We start from the raw sequence: 16,634 nt of genomic DNA, 5'->3' as shown, positions 1-16,634 counted from the left end.
TTCTGTGTTTACCTAGAATAAAATGTCTTTTTCCTCCTCCATTATCAAACACCTGTCTTTCCTCTGGGCTCAGTCTAAACCACAACTTTTCAAAGAACCACTCCTCGTCTTTTTGTCTTAACTATAAGATTTTTAGAAAAGAAACATGGACTGAGTGGCAGTTATGGTTAAGCATTGTGCTAGGTATTTTGCACGTCAACTCCTTTGGTAGTCATAATACTCTCCTTATACATAACCAAATAAATATTACCATATATTGTATATTTAACCTTTTCATATATGTGCTTTTATCTTGTTTTGTGCCTTTGATTCTTATTATAGGAGAAATAGTAATTGCCCACTCCTATTTCAAGGTGGAAGGATTTCCATTAGCCCAGTCGTTCCCAAACATTAAGTGTTCATCTAGAATCATCTAGAAGACTTGTTAAAAACAGATTCCTGTTGTATTTGCAAGTTCTATGAAAAAGTAAATCTGTTTTGGAAGAGACATGAATATTTTCAAGTTATTAAGTTGTTATTACTATTTAGAAGACTTGGAAAGAATCAGTTTTCAGAGCTAAGTTAAGGTCATTAAAATGTACTTTGATCGTAAAGCAGTCACAATCAAATAAATTGTGGTAAAGTTTTATAACATACCAGTAGTGTTATCATTACAAACATATAGTGTATTTGGGACTCTGCCATCACATTATTTTGAACAGAAGTTCCTTTACGGGATTATGATTTCTAGTGTCTAGCATAATGCCTTTATAAAAGCCTGTCAGTTAAATAAGAGCAAATCTTTGTATTTCTGTTATGGATTTGATTTTCTTAAACTGTTAGATGTTATTCAGAATTATTAAAGAAGATGACTGGAGCTAAATAAAGTTATTTTTGGCCAAGATATATTTAAGGTAGAGTGCAACATATCAAAAGATGTTTATTTATATTAATTTACTTACTATGAAATAGTATAGTTTTATCATAATAGGAAATGTGCATGGATGCAAAAGTTTGCATTTTATGATTCTTGGGACAGGTTCTTTTTTTAGTTGTAGACCATTACCAATAAAATTCCATTACAAGTCCACAAGGGATTTGCAAACATGGTGGGAAAGGATTACAACTTTATTTTCACTAACTTTTAAGTGAAATTTATCATTTTCTTTAATTATTAATGTAGACAAAAATCACGGTAATATTGCCAGTATCTGTGCTTTTTTACCAACAGAAATTACAGATAGTGTCACATGGCATTACGTGTATTGCAGATATCTCAAAATATCACTACCTATCACTAGATATTAATTTAAATATAATGTGAGTCACAAATGCAAGCCACATGTGTAATTAAGAACTTTCTAGTAGCCACATTAAGAATGATTAATTTATATTTTATTTAACTTTATATATCCAAAATATTATCGTCCTAATTTATAGTCATAAAAATTATTACTGAGATGTTTTGTTTTATGCCAAGTCTTCAAAATCCAGTGTGTATTTTCACTTACAACACATCTCAGTTCAAATCCGTCACACATGGCTAATGACTACTGTATTGGACAGCACGCATGTTAAAGCATATTAAAAATGAAGAAATTGGGGGCTGCCTGGTTCATGGTCTAGCCTTTATATGAGGGTAAAAATGGAAAGGGTTTTGTTTATTCAGAAATTCTCAAAATTGTGGTAAAAATAAGAGACAAACTACCCAGAGGGTATATCAAGTCAATATGTTAAATGAAAAAAGTTGAAATGAATAATGAATACTTATAATTTGCTTTCCTATATATTTTCCTGAAGATTTGCAAATTAGGTTTACAAATAAAAACAGAAGAAATCTTGGGGAAGATAATATGCAGTTGGGGGCCATGAAGTTAATCAGAGTGACTTTGCCTGGGAATCTGTTATACGGGTCTGCTCTTTTAAACTAACATATATTTGTTAAGAAGGTTTTGTTATTTTAGCATCTTTTATTGTAGGGTAATCTGGGAAGGTTTCTCTGGCAAAGTATTAATGTATTTTAGTGAGTTTGATGCCACTAAATTTATGATGCACCATTATTTTATATGCCACATTGCCAATTCTAGTTGATATCAATTGTAAGATTTGTCCTTATTTCAGAGATTTTAAAAGGGGGTAGTTTTTATAATGGGTGAAATGGGGTATTTGAATAGAAAATTCAAGGAGGAAAAGGAATAAGGGGATAGGTGACTGGGAAAGGAGCAGCAGTTGTAAAGGCCCTCCTGGGCCACTTGAAGGAATTCTAAGGAGGCCTGTATGGCTGGAGTGGAGTAGACAAGGGGGAAAGTAGTAGGAAAAGAAGGCAGAGAGGTTGTGGGACCTGACCATGTAGGCTTGTAGGTCATTATAAGTACTTTGGCTTTCATGCTGAGTGACATGGGAAGTTATTGGAGGCTTGAGCAGAGGAGTGATTTGATCCTTGTAACAGGATCACTTTTGGCTGCTGTGTTAAGAATAAATTGTAGGAGGCAGGAATGGAGGCAGGAAAATAAAATCAGGCAGCTGTAGGAGGCTATTGCAAGTAATCCAGATGAGAGACAATGGTGGCTTGGACCAGAGTAGCATTGGTGAAGATTATGAGAAATGGTTGGATTCCAGATTTATTTTGAAGGTAGAGCAGACAAGATTTGCAGATTTGCTGATGGATTCCTTATGAGGTGTGAGGAAAATGAGGAGTCAGATGACTTCAGGTCTAAGCAACTAGTAGTTACCATTTACAGAAATGTGGAAGGAAGCCTGCAAGAGAAGTTTAGGGAGGCAAATCAGCTGATCAGTTTTGGATATGTTGAGCTGCCTCTTAGGCATTCAAGAGAAGATGGAGGAGGCAATTAACTAAAAGTCAAAGTATCAGGGAAGAGGGCCTGTTTGGAGTTAGAAGTTGTATATGTTTGTGTGTGCATGGATGTGCATGTGTGATATGTGTGTGTGTGTGTAAATTTATCTTTTGGTCCTCACATCATTGATTTCTTCGGAATTCCTTTTTTTTTCCCCTGGCGTGTTTAGTCTTTGATTTTAATGTTAGAAGTTTTCTCAAATATTTGATGACATTGGTTCCCCTTAACAGTGAGATGTAAGGAGAGATTAAGCAGCTGGCTGTCCGCATAGTACAGGGAGATCAGCTCAGTGCTATGAGACCACCTAGAGAGTTGGGATAGGAAGGGTGGGAGGGAGACACAAGAGGGAGGACATATGGAGACACAAGAGGGAGGAGATATGTATATGTATAGCTGATTCACTTTGTTATAAAGCAGAAACTAACACACCATAGTAAAACAATTATACTCCAATAAAGATGTTAAAAAAAAAAAAGCAGCTGGCTGTCAGAGGGGACTGTTGTGAGTAGAGAAAGGGTAGAGTTGACTGCTGGTATCTTTTTATGTAACCTTTATTTTGAAATAATTTCATACAGAAAGGTTGTAAGAATAATGTAGATAACTCCCATAAACACCTAGATTCACCAGTATTTTAACATTACAACATTTCTTTCATCAGTTTCCCTCTACACACGTACACATGCACACACACTTTTTTCTGGGTCATTTGAGAATACGTTGCATACATCATGCTTCTTTTCCCCTTAATACTTTAGTGTGTAATTTCCAAAAGAAAAGATATGCTCTTACTAAGTATGTAATTTGGCTGTCAAATTTGGGAAGTTTTATATAATACCTTTTTCTAATTTACAGTCTACATTTATCACTTGTTCCAACAGTTTCCTTTATAGCATATTTTTTCCTTTCAGTACAGAATCCAGTCCAGAGTATATATTGCATTTAGTTGTCATGTCTCTTGGTTTATTTTAATCTGGAGCCGTTCCTTAGTCTTTCTTTGTCTGGCATGACATTCATATTTTTGAAAAATACAGGCCAGTTATTTCATAGAATGTTATTCATTTGGGGTTTATCTTATAGTTTTCATGATTAGATTCAGGTTGTGCATCCCTGGCAAAATACTACTAAAATGATGTGATGTCCTTCTCAGGGTATCACATCAGAGGCACATGTTTCTGTTTGCCTCTCATATGTGATGTTAATTTCAATCATCCAGTCAAGCGATTGTCCAGTTTTTCTGTTTATAGTGACTGTTCTTCTCCTTGAAATTAGAATGTAAGCTCCCTGGGAAGACATTTTAAGACCATGTAAAAATCCTGTTCTTCATCAGAATTTTCCCTTTTTGATTTAGTGACCATTTATGATGCCTGCCCCACCCAGTCGTTTCTATAATGATTGCAAAATAGAGATTTTCCAGCTCTATAAACCCCTTCCACATTTATCAGTCAGCATTCTACTGTTTCGTTTTTGTTTTTTAAAAACCCTCTCTTTTTGTCCTATTTGTTAAGAGAATGGACTCATATATTCCTGAATTATTCAGTGAGCTACTGAATTATTCAATCCACTGCTGTACTTATGTATTTTGATGAACAAATTGCCCTTGATTTGGCTAATTGAAGTCCCTTAGAGTTGGTTCTTTGGTCCTTTTGACATTCCCCCCATGACCACCTCCCCATCTCCAAAAGCACTTCCTTACTTTTAGGCTCAAGATTTTCCAAGTTCATCGTGTACCTTACCTGTTCCAGTCTTGGAATCAGCCATCTCTCTAGAAGCCTTGATTGATTTGGGTAGGCAATGGTATCAGATTGGGGTGGGAGTGGGGGTCTTATTATTCAGTATAGACTTTGCCTTAATCTTCCTTCCTGTTTTAAATATTGCATCCTTTTTTTCAGCTTTCCTTGATTGCTGTTAGTTTAAGGGTTCCTTTAGTTCAACATACCCAAATAGAAAACCTCTAATCTTCTGCTAGAAGGATAATTTGGCTATTTTTAGAGATGGTATCTAGGCAGACTAATTGTTTGTTTCTTATAATCAGTCTTTCTGTTTGTAGCTTCAGAGGAACCTGGAGCTCCAAATTACTGATTCTCATTCTTTTATTCTTTCTGCCCTTCTGTGGCACAAATAAGCTTGCTACTTAGCCTGTCCTCCCCCACCGCTGTACACTTAGATGAGGCTGGTTCAGGGAGTTCTAAAAGAGTATGGAGACTGGAACTGACTGCCACTGCCAGAGCTAAGGACCTTGGGTGGGCAGATGTTGAGGGGAAGCAGTAGACAAAGAAAAGCACATGTTTTTTCTACCTTCTTCTTGGCTGCCAGACTCCGTCTAGCATATTGCCCATATTGGGAGAACCTACCAAAGGAGGCTAGCAGGGGAGAAATGTAGTTTGCAGCATCCCAGGCCAGTAGCACAAAACAGTATAGAAGGGTGGATTTAAAAAAACAATAGGCTAATAAGCGGCATGCTCTTTCAAAATCTCCTCTGTGCTTTTGAAGAATGCCCTACCATGAGTCAGAGTAGGTTTCCCACATGAATCTGCAAAAGCCTGATACTCAGTTTTCCCTCCCACCCCGGTATCCCTCCACCCCCTGAACTCCCCTTAGTTAATATGGACATATGAATTAGGCTGAACCAATCAGACTCTGTTACACTACCTTCCCTTACACCTACCCCTCCTTGTCTCCCTTAGCTCTGCCTTGATTGTGGAGCAGAATCATATGGAGAAGCAGAGACAAGTTTTTCTTCTGATGATGCTGGCAGCTGCAGCATCCAGTCTTTGGTGGCAGCAGTACCAGTAGAGGCTCACAAGGTCCTGAAGAGGAAGCAGCCCTGTCTATATAGCTGGCACCCACAGTGCAATCTCAGCTGGGGTTCTCTTGCCTAATCTCCCCTGGTTCCTTTCCATTTCTGATCTCATTTATTCATATTTCTTAACAATGTAAGTTGTCTGATACCTTCTAAATAAATTCCTTTGCTTCTTGAGTAAGAATCATTTTCTGTTGCTTATAATTTAGAGTACTGATTGATTTATTTTGTTTGAATCTGATAGGATTTGACTATTTCCTTGTTAAAGAAGATTTAACATTTAGTCATTTAGTATTTATTTGTAAAAAAGAGTTAGATGCTCTGCTTGGATAATTTAAAGTCTTTGACTTTAATCTCAGTGTTGGACAGATTATTTGGCAATGAGTAGAATAAGGGTCAAATCTTCATTATAGTGGTGGCACTGGGTGGCTAAAACCTCAACAGGAAAACCAGGCAGCGTCTTTCACCAGCAGAACCTGGGAAAGGTACCTGGTACAACCAGGGCTGCTGGAGAATGAGGGAACCCCACAGAAGAGAAGCCAAGAAGGGGAACTCAGAATTGTGTGTATAAACTCTGCCCAAGTCTCTGGCTGACTCCTGAACCATGCATGCGTGAGGCAGTTGGAAAGCAGTCTGAAGTGTTGCCTGAGTCACTGCTACCATGGCAGAGACTTGGGGGAGCTAAAACTCCTTTAAAGAAAACTGTCATTTTTTTAGCTGTGAGGACCAAAAGGGGCCCAGTTAATAAAATAATCTGGAAAAATAGAGCCAAAGAAGGGGAACCCCAGATTCTGAGTATAACACTCTGCCCAAATTTGTACCTGACCCCTCAGCAATGTGTATGCAGGCAGGACTGAAAGCTTTCTGAAATGAGGTCCTAGATGCTGCCCCTTAAACATACAACAGAATTGGCCATTTGAGTCTAAGCAAAAAATTGCCCGCTAAAACAAAAACAGTATTTTTCAGAGTAATATAACAGAATCCAGAGTTCACAACCTAACATTCGCAATGTCCAAGATCAACTCAAAATTACTCAACATACAAAGAGCCAGGAAATTGCAGCATGTTCTCAAGGGAAAAGACGTGAACGAATGCAAAATTCAAGATGAATTAGATGTTGGAATTATCTGACAAAGATTTTTAAAGTAGCTTTTATATAATTATTTTAGGTAAAAGAAAATATGCTTGTAATGAATGAAAAGGTAGGCAGTTTCAGCAGAGACAAAGAAAATATATAAAAGAACCAATGGGACTTTTAGAACTGAAAAGAATGATATCTGAAATGAAAAACATTCACTGTATAGGATTTATAGTAGATAAAGATGACAGAAAATCAGGATTTTGAATTTAGAGCAAAAGAAGTCATTCTTATCAGTAGAGGTTTTGAGGTTTTTATGTTTGTTTTTAAATGAACAGAACCTTAGGGATCTCTAGGGCAATTTCTAATTAAATGGGTTTTACGAGTCCCTAGAGGGAGAAAAGAGGGTAAAAATTTTTTTGAAGAAATTATAGTAAAAAGCTTACCAAATTTGGTGAAAAATATAAATTTACAGATTCAAGAAGCTTAACAGGGCTTCCCTGGTGGCGCAGTGGTTGAGAATCTGCCCGCTAATGCAGGGGACACGGGTTCGAGCCCTGGTCTGGGAAGATCCCACATGCCGTGGAGCAACTAGGCCCGTGAGCCACAACTACTGAGCCTGCGCGTCTGGAGCTTGTGCTCCACAACACGAGAGGCCGTGACAGTGAGAGGCCCGCGCACTGCGATGAAGAGTGGCCCCCGCTCGCCGCAACTAGAGAAAGCCCTCGCACAGAAACGAAGACCCAACACAGCAAAAATAAATAAATAAATAAATTTATATAAAAAAAAAAAAAAAAAAAAACCAAAGTTAAAAAATTTTGCAAGTAGCCAGAGAGAAGTAACACACATATTGGGGGAAAGTGATTCAAATTACCATACACTTCTCATTAGAAGCCATAGAGGCTAGAAGATACAACATGTTGAAAGAAGAAACTTTCCATTCAGAATTCTGTATTCAATGAAAATATCCTTTAAAAATGAAATGAAATAAAGCTGTTTTCAGATAAAGGAAAATTAAGAGAACCTGTTGTGGGCGGACCTGCATTACAAGAAATGCTGAAGGAAGTTTTTCATACTGAAGGGAAATACACCAAAGGCAAACTCAGATCTTTAGGAACTAATGAAGGGCATCAGAAAAAATAAATATATGGGTAAATATAAGATTATATTTTTCCCTCTTAATTCTTTTAAGATACAAAAAATGTGAATAAACCAATGTCTAAAAAAACTGAATTTGTTGATTCCCCCCCACCAAGAAAACACACCCATATAATTTCACCAGTATATTCTTTTCATATATTCAAAGAAATAATCCCAATCTTTACAAACTCTTTACAACACACATTATGTGGGCAGCATAACCATGACACCTAGGCTTGTCAAAGACATCGCAAGAATATAGAATTACATCTCTGTATCTCTGGTAGACATAAATACTGTATTCCTTTACAAAATATTAGCAAATCAAATCCAATAGTATATAAAAAGGACCAAGTGGGGTTTATTTCAGAAATGCAAGGTTAATATAATTTTATTAAATCAGTCATTTTAGCTCATTGTATTAATAAACTAAAGACAAATTCATAACAGATTTCGGTAGAGGGAGACAGACAAGAAAAGAGAACTGTTTGACAAAATTCAATACTCCTTTAGATTGAAAATAAAAATTCTTAGGGAACTAGAAATAGAAATAACATCAACCTAATGAAGGGCATCCACAAAAACCCACAGCTGACATCATGCTTAATGGTGATATATTATGCCTTTCCCCTAAGATTAAATGGAGTGTTTTTTTATTTTTTATTTATTATTTTTTTTAAATAAATTTATTTATTTATTTATTTTATTTTTGGCTGTGTTGGGTCTCTGTTGCTGTGCATGGGCTTTCTCTAGTTGCGGCGAGTGGGGGCCACTCTTCATTGCGGTGCGCTGGCCTCTCACTGTCGCGGCCTCTCTTGTTGCGGAGCACAGGCTCCAGACACGCAGGCTCAGTAGTTGTGGCTCACGGGCCCAGTTGCTCCGCGGCATGTGGGATCTTCCCAGACCAGGGCTCGAACCCGTGTCCCCTGCATTGGCAGGTGGATTCTCAACCACTGCGCCACCAGAGAAGCCCTCCCCTAAGATTAGAGATAGGGCAAGGATGTCTGCCCTTACCACTTCTGTTTAACATTGTACTGGACATCCTGGTCATTTCAGTAAGGGAAGAAAAAAGATATAAAAGGGCATAAAGGTCAGAGAGGCTGAAGTAAAACTATTTGCAGATGACATCATTGTTCTATAGATCAGTGGTCCCCAACCTTTTTTGCACCAGGGACAGGTTTTGTGGAGGACAATTTTTCCATGGATGGGAGGGAGGGGAGGATGGTTTCGAGGTGATTTAAGCCCATTACATTTATTATGCACTTTATTTCTGTTATTATTACATTGTAATATATAATGAAATAATTATACAACTCACCATAATGCAGAATCAGTGGGAGCCCTGAGCTTGTTTTCACTTGCCACTCACTGATGGGGTTTTGATAAGAGTCTGCAAGCAATTGATTTACTATGGTCTCTGTGCAGTCAAACCTCTCTGCTAATGATGATCTGTATTTGCAGCCACTTCCCTGCACTAGCATCACCGCCTCAGCTCCACCTCAGATCATCAGGCATTAGATTCTCATAAGGAGCGCGCAGCCTAGATCCCTTGCATGCGCAGTTCACAGTAGGGTTTGTGCTCCTATGAGAATCTAAGGCCACCACTGATCTGACAGGAGGCGGAGCTCAGGTGGTAATGCAAGTGATGTGGAGCGGCTGTAAATACAGATGAAACTGCTCGCTTGCCCGCCCCTCGCCTCCTGCTGTGCAGCCCAGTTTCTAACAGGCCAAGGACCAGTACCAGTCCATGGCCCAGGGGTTGGGGACCCCTGCTGTAGATTCCTTCAGATTTATTAGGTAAACAGCTTTTAGAACTACTAAGTGAATTTTGCAAGATTGTAGAATATAAGGTTAATATACGATTATGAAATGTGTTATCATATGCTATAAGCAAACTGAATTTTTAAAGCAATTTCACATACAGTAGCATAAAAAATACTTTAGGAATCAGTCTAACATTGTATACTGTACTTTGTACACTGTAAACTGCAAACTGTGTGAGCTTGTCAAGATAAAGAAGACCTAAATAATTGGAGAGAGATTATGCCCATAGATTAGAAGGCTCAGAATTAAGATATCACATCTTACCGTATTAATCTATAGAAAATCTAAGATATTAATGCAATTGGTACTAAAATTTGTCTGGAAATATATATTATGTAATGCAAAGTGCCTAGGCTAGCCAAAGCAATTTTTAAAGAGTATAGTTTGAGGACTTAACACTACATTATTTCAAGACTTACTATTAAGCAACAATAATCAAAACAGTGTTATTGGAGTAAGAATAGTCATTTAGATCAATGGAACAGAATAGAGAGTCCATAATTAAGCCAAGCAAGGATGTGGAGTAACTAGACTTTGATAGACTGCTGGTGAGAATGTAAAATGGTGCAGCTACTTTTGGCATTTCCTTAAAGTTAACTGTATACCTATTTTATGAGTCAGCCAGCCCATTCCTAGGTCAAAAGAGGAGAAAATTTATGCCCAAAGACATGAATTTTCACAAAAAATTTATTCAGAATACCAAAACCTGTAAATAGTTGTCCAACAACAGGTGTGAATAAATAAGTAAAATATGTTACATCCAGCATAATTTACTCAGCAATAAAAAGAATGAGCAAAATAACAGCAATATGAATGAATCTCAAAATTGTTATACTGAGTAAAAACAGTATATACTATCTGATTCAATTTATATAAATTTAGAAAAAATGAAAACTAATATACAGTGAAAGAAAGCAGATCTTTGGTTTCTGGAAGCTGGTGACAGAGGAAGAGATGTTCTGCAGAAAAGCATGAGAAATCCTTGGGGGGTTATGGAAATGAAAACATTTCCATCTTGACTGTGGCAGTGATTTCATGGTTATATACAAGTGAAAAAACCATTGAATTGTACTATTTGTTTATTTATTTATTTATTTATTTTCTGGCCATGCTGCGCGGCATGTAGCATCTTAGATCCCCAACCAGGGATCAGAGCCGCGCCCCCTGCATTGGGATTGTGGAGTCTTAACTGCCGGACTGCCAGGGAAGTCCTGAATTGTACACTTTAAATGGAAAAGTTTATTGTACATTAATTATATGCCAATAAAGTTTTATTAAAAATTTGGTTGACTTTCTTTGAATTTCTAGGTAAGTCTTCCTACAGTTTCTCCACTGAGTTTAACTTTTTAGATAATCTTTTCATTCTACTTTTCTCCCACTAGAGCAGTCCTTTCTAAAGCATCCTGTTATACTGTTCTAATCCAGACTTTTCTGTCTTCTGCATAATTCTGCTGCTGGCATTTTCCTTAGTGTCCTCCTGGGAAGTCCCTTTGCTACTTCTTTTCTTGGATCTCAATTGCCTCTTACTTCTCTTGGTTATTCCTTCATTTTGGTGAAACGTATCTTCCAGTTCTGAAAGGTAATTATTTCTTCATCTTCACGGTTTAGAATTTTCATACTGATTAAGGGCCTGAGTAGGAAACCCTTAAATATTATTACTCTATGCCTTTTCTCTTGGATTACTTAGTTTTCCTATAGAAGGAAATATAGGAATCTTCCTTACAGGCAGAAGGAGATAGAATGAGCAAGCATGGGTGCAAGCCTTCTGGGAGTCAAGTAAGGGAAGGAATCCTTTAATATGAACACTTTTCCTTAACTGCTTTTTTCCTTTTCTCCTGCTGTGGAGGAATGTCCCTTCTTCTTATACCTAATACCATCTCTCTGAGAGGTGGGGCCTCTAATGTTACTGCACAGAGGGATGGGCAAGTGGGGTTCCAGGGGTCTAGTTGCACCTTTTAATGACTTTTGATCAGTTCTGTTTTGAGCTCTCCCCATGCCTTTATCTTTAGGACTACTTGAATGCCTCCAATACAGATTGGCTTCTTTTGTCTTCTTTTCCCTTGTAGGTGTTTACTTTTCAGCACTTTCAGGCCTGCTAATAAGTCAGGCCTGCTAATAAGTCAGTTGTCACATTCTAACTTTAAATTTTGTTCCTAACTTTTTTTCTTCTTCTTCTTTGTGGATTTATGCCTCTTTTGTTCCTATAAGATTATTTTGATAGATAGTGGATGTTGTGACATATGTTAAAGCCTTAATTCTCACTGTGATGGTAATTTGGAGGTGAGGCCTTTGGGACATAATTGGGTTCAGATGAGGTCATGAGAGTAAAGCCCCCATGGTGAAACTGGTGCCTTTATGAGGGGATGAAGAGACCAGAGACCTGTCTCTCCTCCATATGAGGACACACCTAGAAGGCAGCCATCTGTAAACCAGGAAGAGGGCCCTCACTGAGGGCCCTCCCATGCTGACACCCTGATCTTGGACTTCCAACCTCCAGAACTGTGAGAAATTTCTGTTGTTAAAGCTACCCAGCCTATGGTATTTTTGTTATAGTGGCCCTAAGAACTAACAAGACAGACAAAGAATGGATATAAATGCCATTTCACCTTTTGGTATATTTTTCGTCCTTAACAGTGAATGTTGACATGATAAAGGATGAGGCCCACCTACATTTTCCTTTATGTAGTTGGCTTTCTTCCATAGCATGCATTGTCATTCTCAGTGGGGACTGATACTTGGTTCTTGGGAAAGTGAAATAATCTTAGATATTACAATATCTAAGTGGCCTTCCAGGAAAAACCTACTGGACAAAATCTTAATTCTTACTGTTTAATTTCTCTCACTAAAGAGAATTTATTTTTCTTGGGGTGGGGGGTGATAATGCAAAAAGCTTGAGAAACATTGTTCCTATAGCATTTTCTTTATTCTTAAATAAACTGATTTCACAGAATAAGTCTTCAGATTGATTTTTCCTGGGCATAGTATGTCTGATCTGTAACTTGAATATTTTATTTAAAGAAAAGGTAGTATCCTCGAATTTTTTGTTACACTTGTTACATTTTCCCCTTTGAAAACACCAGTTAAATCATTTGCTTGACCTCCTTCTTCATTCAGTATTATATTTCTTTCACTTTGTATTTTTCTCAGATCTGTTCACCATGCCTCTTTTAGCTTTGTTTGCTTTTTATTGCTGCTTCTGAGGTGTTCAACTCATTTCTTTTTTCTTAGCTGTATTAGCTTACTTTTCATTGCCTGCTGCTTTATCTCATCTTTAAAGTTTATGGTTTGTTTGTTTTTTTTCCTGAAGATAGCTCATGTCATCTCTTACAATCTACCACCTCTTGTAGTTTTCATCTACTTTTGGCCTTTATACCTTATTGCTTTCCTTCTAATAATCGTCTGTCAGGGCTAGGACTAGGATGAGACCAGTGAGGGGCTAACCTCAGTTGTAAAATGTAAGAGAGCATCAAAAAACTCAGTAATCAAGATAAATATTATTTTAATGCATATTTTTTGGAGTAATGCATAATGAACAAAACAATGAAATTCTAAATAAAGACAAGATCAGTTGTGTTTGAATGAAGCAGTCCATCTATAGTAGTTCCCCCACCCCACCCCTTATCAGCAGTTTTGATTTCTGCAGTTTTAGTTACCTTCAAGGTCTGAAAGTATTAAATGGAAAATTCCAGAAATAAACAATTCATAAGTTTTAAATTGCATGTTATTTTGAGTAGCATAATGAAATCTCTTGCAGGCTGCTCTGTCCCTACCAGGGCGTGGCTCATTCCTTTGTCCAGTATATCCATGCTGTATATACTTCCTGCTCATTAATACCTGTATAGGAAAATACATAGTACAGTTGACCCTTGAACAACAAGGGTTTGAACTGCGCAGGTCCACTTATACTCGGAATTTTTTCAATAGTAAATACTACTTACAGTACTACCCAATCCAAGAGTGGTTGAATCCAAGGTTGGTGAGCCCCAGATGCAGAGGACTGACTGTAAGACACTTGGGCTTTCTACTGTGCAGAGGGTCCACATCCCTAATCCCAGTACTGTTCAAGGGTCAGCTGTATCTATAGGGTTTGGTACTATCCGTGGTTTCAGGTATCCACTGTGGGTCTTGGAATGTATTTCTCTTAGGTAAAAGGAGACTGTTGTATTATGTGTTTAAGGGGGTGGTGTGTGTGTGTTGAGACACGATGTCAGCTTTATTGTCTAGACTTTGGTTTATCCCCCTAAACACACCTCAACAAATCTGTCATGTCTTTTGCCTTGTAGACTTAGCTTCCTACACTTCTTCACTTTTTAGGGATTCAAGCCTTCTGTGTTATTCACAAACTCCCTATCACCTGAAAATTGGTACATCTCTCTTCTCTGCCACCTATCCCTCAGATTGTTGATGGTAGAAATGGCTACTTTGTGTACACTTTCTGTCAACTCCATCTCTTTGAGCAGATATTGAGATATTGCATCTCATAAATGTATGACATTCAAATGAAATTTTCAAATTCTTTAATTCTAGATTTGTAGACTATCATTTTATTCCATTCCTGTGTATAACTTTATCTATTAAAAACTTAAAGTTCTCCATATATCAAAACTTTGAAACATAGTGAGAAGAAATCATAATTGATATACTTAACAGATTTAGTAATGGCAAAGTTTACTTATGTTGATTTCAGGTTTTATTAAGTCACTCAAACCCAGAGAAGGCTTAATAGCAGGTTCCTGTTTTTAGGAATATTTAAAATGTGGCATTGGACTCTCTGGAAGATTGTGAGGAAATTTTGAAGGTATAAAAGCTGGAACAAGTATTTGCTGGAGAAACTAGTAAATTTCTAACTATAGGCGGCCCTCCATATCCGCTGGCTCAGCATCTGCAGATAAGGAGGGCTGACTGTGCTGAGCCATTTTATATAAGGGACTTAGGCATCTGAAATTTTGGTATCCGAGGGGAGTCCTCGACACAGTCCCCTGCAAAAAACAAGGGACGACTGTTATATGTATTACTTCTTTTTATTTTGTAAAGCTTTAATGAGAATATTGAACATAATATAAAATATAAAACATTTTCAGGAATAGTCACTAGAAATATAATAATCATTATGAAGTAAAAGTTTAAAAACCTTTGTGCTTTTTAGAACAGTAGACTGATCAGATAAATTGTTTACTTAGTTCTTCAGATAGTATATATGCTTCCCTTCCTCCAAGAAGCTTTTCTCAATAACTGGATTCCACTCTTAAGATTTATGAATATTTGGCTTTCAGTTAAATTTATAGTCATTATATTTATGAGTGTTAAATGTTGTCTTTTGTGTATTTCTGTGTTCATAATTATTGAAGCGGGGTATGCATTGTCTTGTTTTGTCCTTTTTCTTCTCTATAGCACACTCTCTCACTGTAGTCCTAACTATGATGCCCAGCACATAGTGATTCAGAAAGTTTAACTTGTATCCTTTAGCCAGTCAGAACCATGAATTGTTGTCTTAATCTTAAAAGAGAAATTGTTTCACAAGCTAAAGACATTGTGGAATTATCTCATATTGTTTTTGTGAAACTGATAAGGAGATAAAAGGTTGATGCTGTCAAAGGGGGGACAGAGTAAATACAATATGTAGATGGTGTTCAGCAAATAAGTTTATTGTTACATTGACCAGAGAGGATTCTCTGTCCTCTAAGGCTAAGATTGTTCACAGGAGAGGAAATTGATTGTGCTTTATCCAGTAAAAGAAGAGGTCGTATTTGTGAAATAGATCCTGTCATATTTGAACTTATTCACTGGGGGAAAAACAAGTATATAAAATATTTCTTTTATATATTCTTATGAAGAATGTGAAACATTGAACCAAATAGTTGACATTTTTACTAATTGTTTACATTTTGATGGAAGCAGTTTCCTCTAGCTATCTGACATAGGTCTGATGTAAAGTTCATTTTATTTTTGCTTTTCACTGGAAGCTCGCCTGGCTGTTGCGATCAAAGATGTGTAAAAACCTAGAAGTTAATTTGAAATACTTGGGAGGAACTGTTAATGTTATAAAAATATCTTGTTTATCAAATGTAATGAAATAAAACTATTGATGATGAGAATTTACTTTTGAATAATGGAGGCAGGAAAAAAATTAGTAAATGTCTTTCATAAAACTTACTTTGGCCCTTTTTAAAATTGTGCTTTCATTAGTATTCTCACTAGTTAAACTAACTCGAAGTATTTGATGAAAAATATCTCTCTTTTTTTTTTTTTAATATGTTTGTAGTTTATGTGTCAACTCATTTGTAGGAATAGTGAATGAAACTTAGTTTTTGGTAACTATGCCCTTTTTGTGCTCTTTATCTGAAATATCTTCAAAAAAAGTTATTTGAATAGAAAAATAAAAGAATAACAAGAATCTCCCACCAGCCAGAATGGGTATGTTCATGTTTTTGCTGTAGGGTGTAGCACTTCTAAGAATATAATTAACTTTGCTTTTTATTTTCTCCTTTTTCTCCACAGCCTCATGATTTTGATGAATGTCGCTTTGATATTAGTGTAAATGATAGTGTTTGGTATCTTCGTGCTCAGGATCCAGATCACAGACAGCAGTGGATAGATGCCATTGAACAGCACAAGGTGGGTCTCCAATGTTTACCTGTCTGTAGAGACCTAGGCAAGAGACTGGTGGTAACTCCTTTAAAATAATTTTGAGATGTATATAAGTTCCTGAAAAGTTGAACATGATTTGGGTGGTAAAGATTAAAGTGGTACAGATGTAAATTTTTGAAATAATTTTATTTCTAACATTTGAGTTACACTAAGGGAATTTTCTATGATAAATATTTTTAATTGTTAATTAAAAGAAAATATGCCCTTTTATATAAAACAAACTTGGTTTTTATATTTAGGGTTTGCTTCATAGTGAATGCCTTTTATATGATCTGGATAAAAGGATTCTTAAAATAACATTAAATTTTAA

General features: G+C 36.7%; 1 protein-coding gene across 2 annotated transcripts in view; it reads left to right on the top strand.

Moving 5' to 3' along the window:
- CERT1 (ceramide transporter 1) overlaps nucleotides 1-16,634 on the top strand; it is a 128,479-nt gene that overhangs the window by 22,079 nt on the left and 89,766 nt on the right. For both annotated transcript variants that reach the window (XM_007175902.3, XM_007175901.3), the window contains one exon: nucleotides 16,175-16,291. In XM_007175902.3, the coding sequence (XP_007175964.2) occupies nucleotides 16,175-16,291 (117 nt within the window). The remainder of the gene's footprint in view (nucleotides 1-16,174; nucleotides 16,292-16,634) is intronic.

This window comes from Balaenoptera acutorostrata, chromosome 2 (assembly GCF_949987535.1).
Source record: "Balaenoptera acutorostrata chromosome 2, mBalAcu1.1, whole genome shotgun sequence".
In the NCBI taxonomy this organism is placed as follows: Eukaryota; Metazoa; Chordata; class Mammalia; order Artiodactyla; family Balaenopteridae; genus Balaenoptera; species Balaenoptera acutorostrata.
The sequence above is the reverse complement of the archived record's forward strand: the minus strand, read 5'-3'. Positions and strand labels throughout refer to the sequence as shown.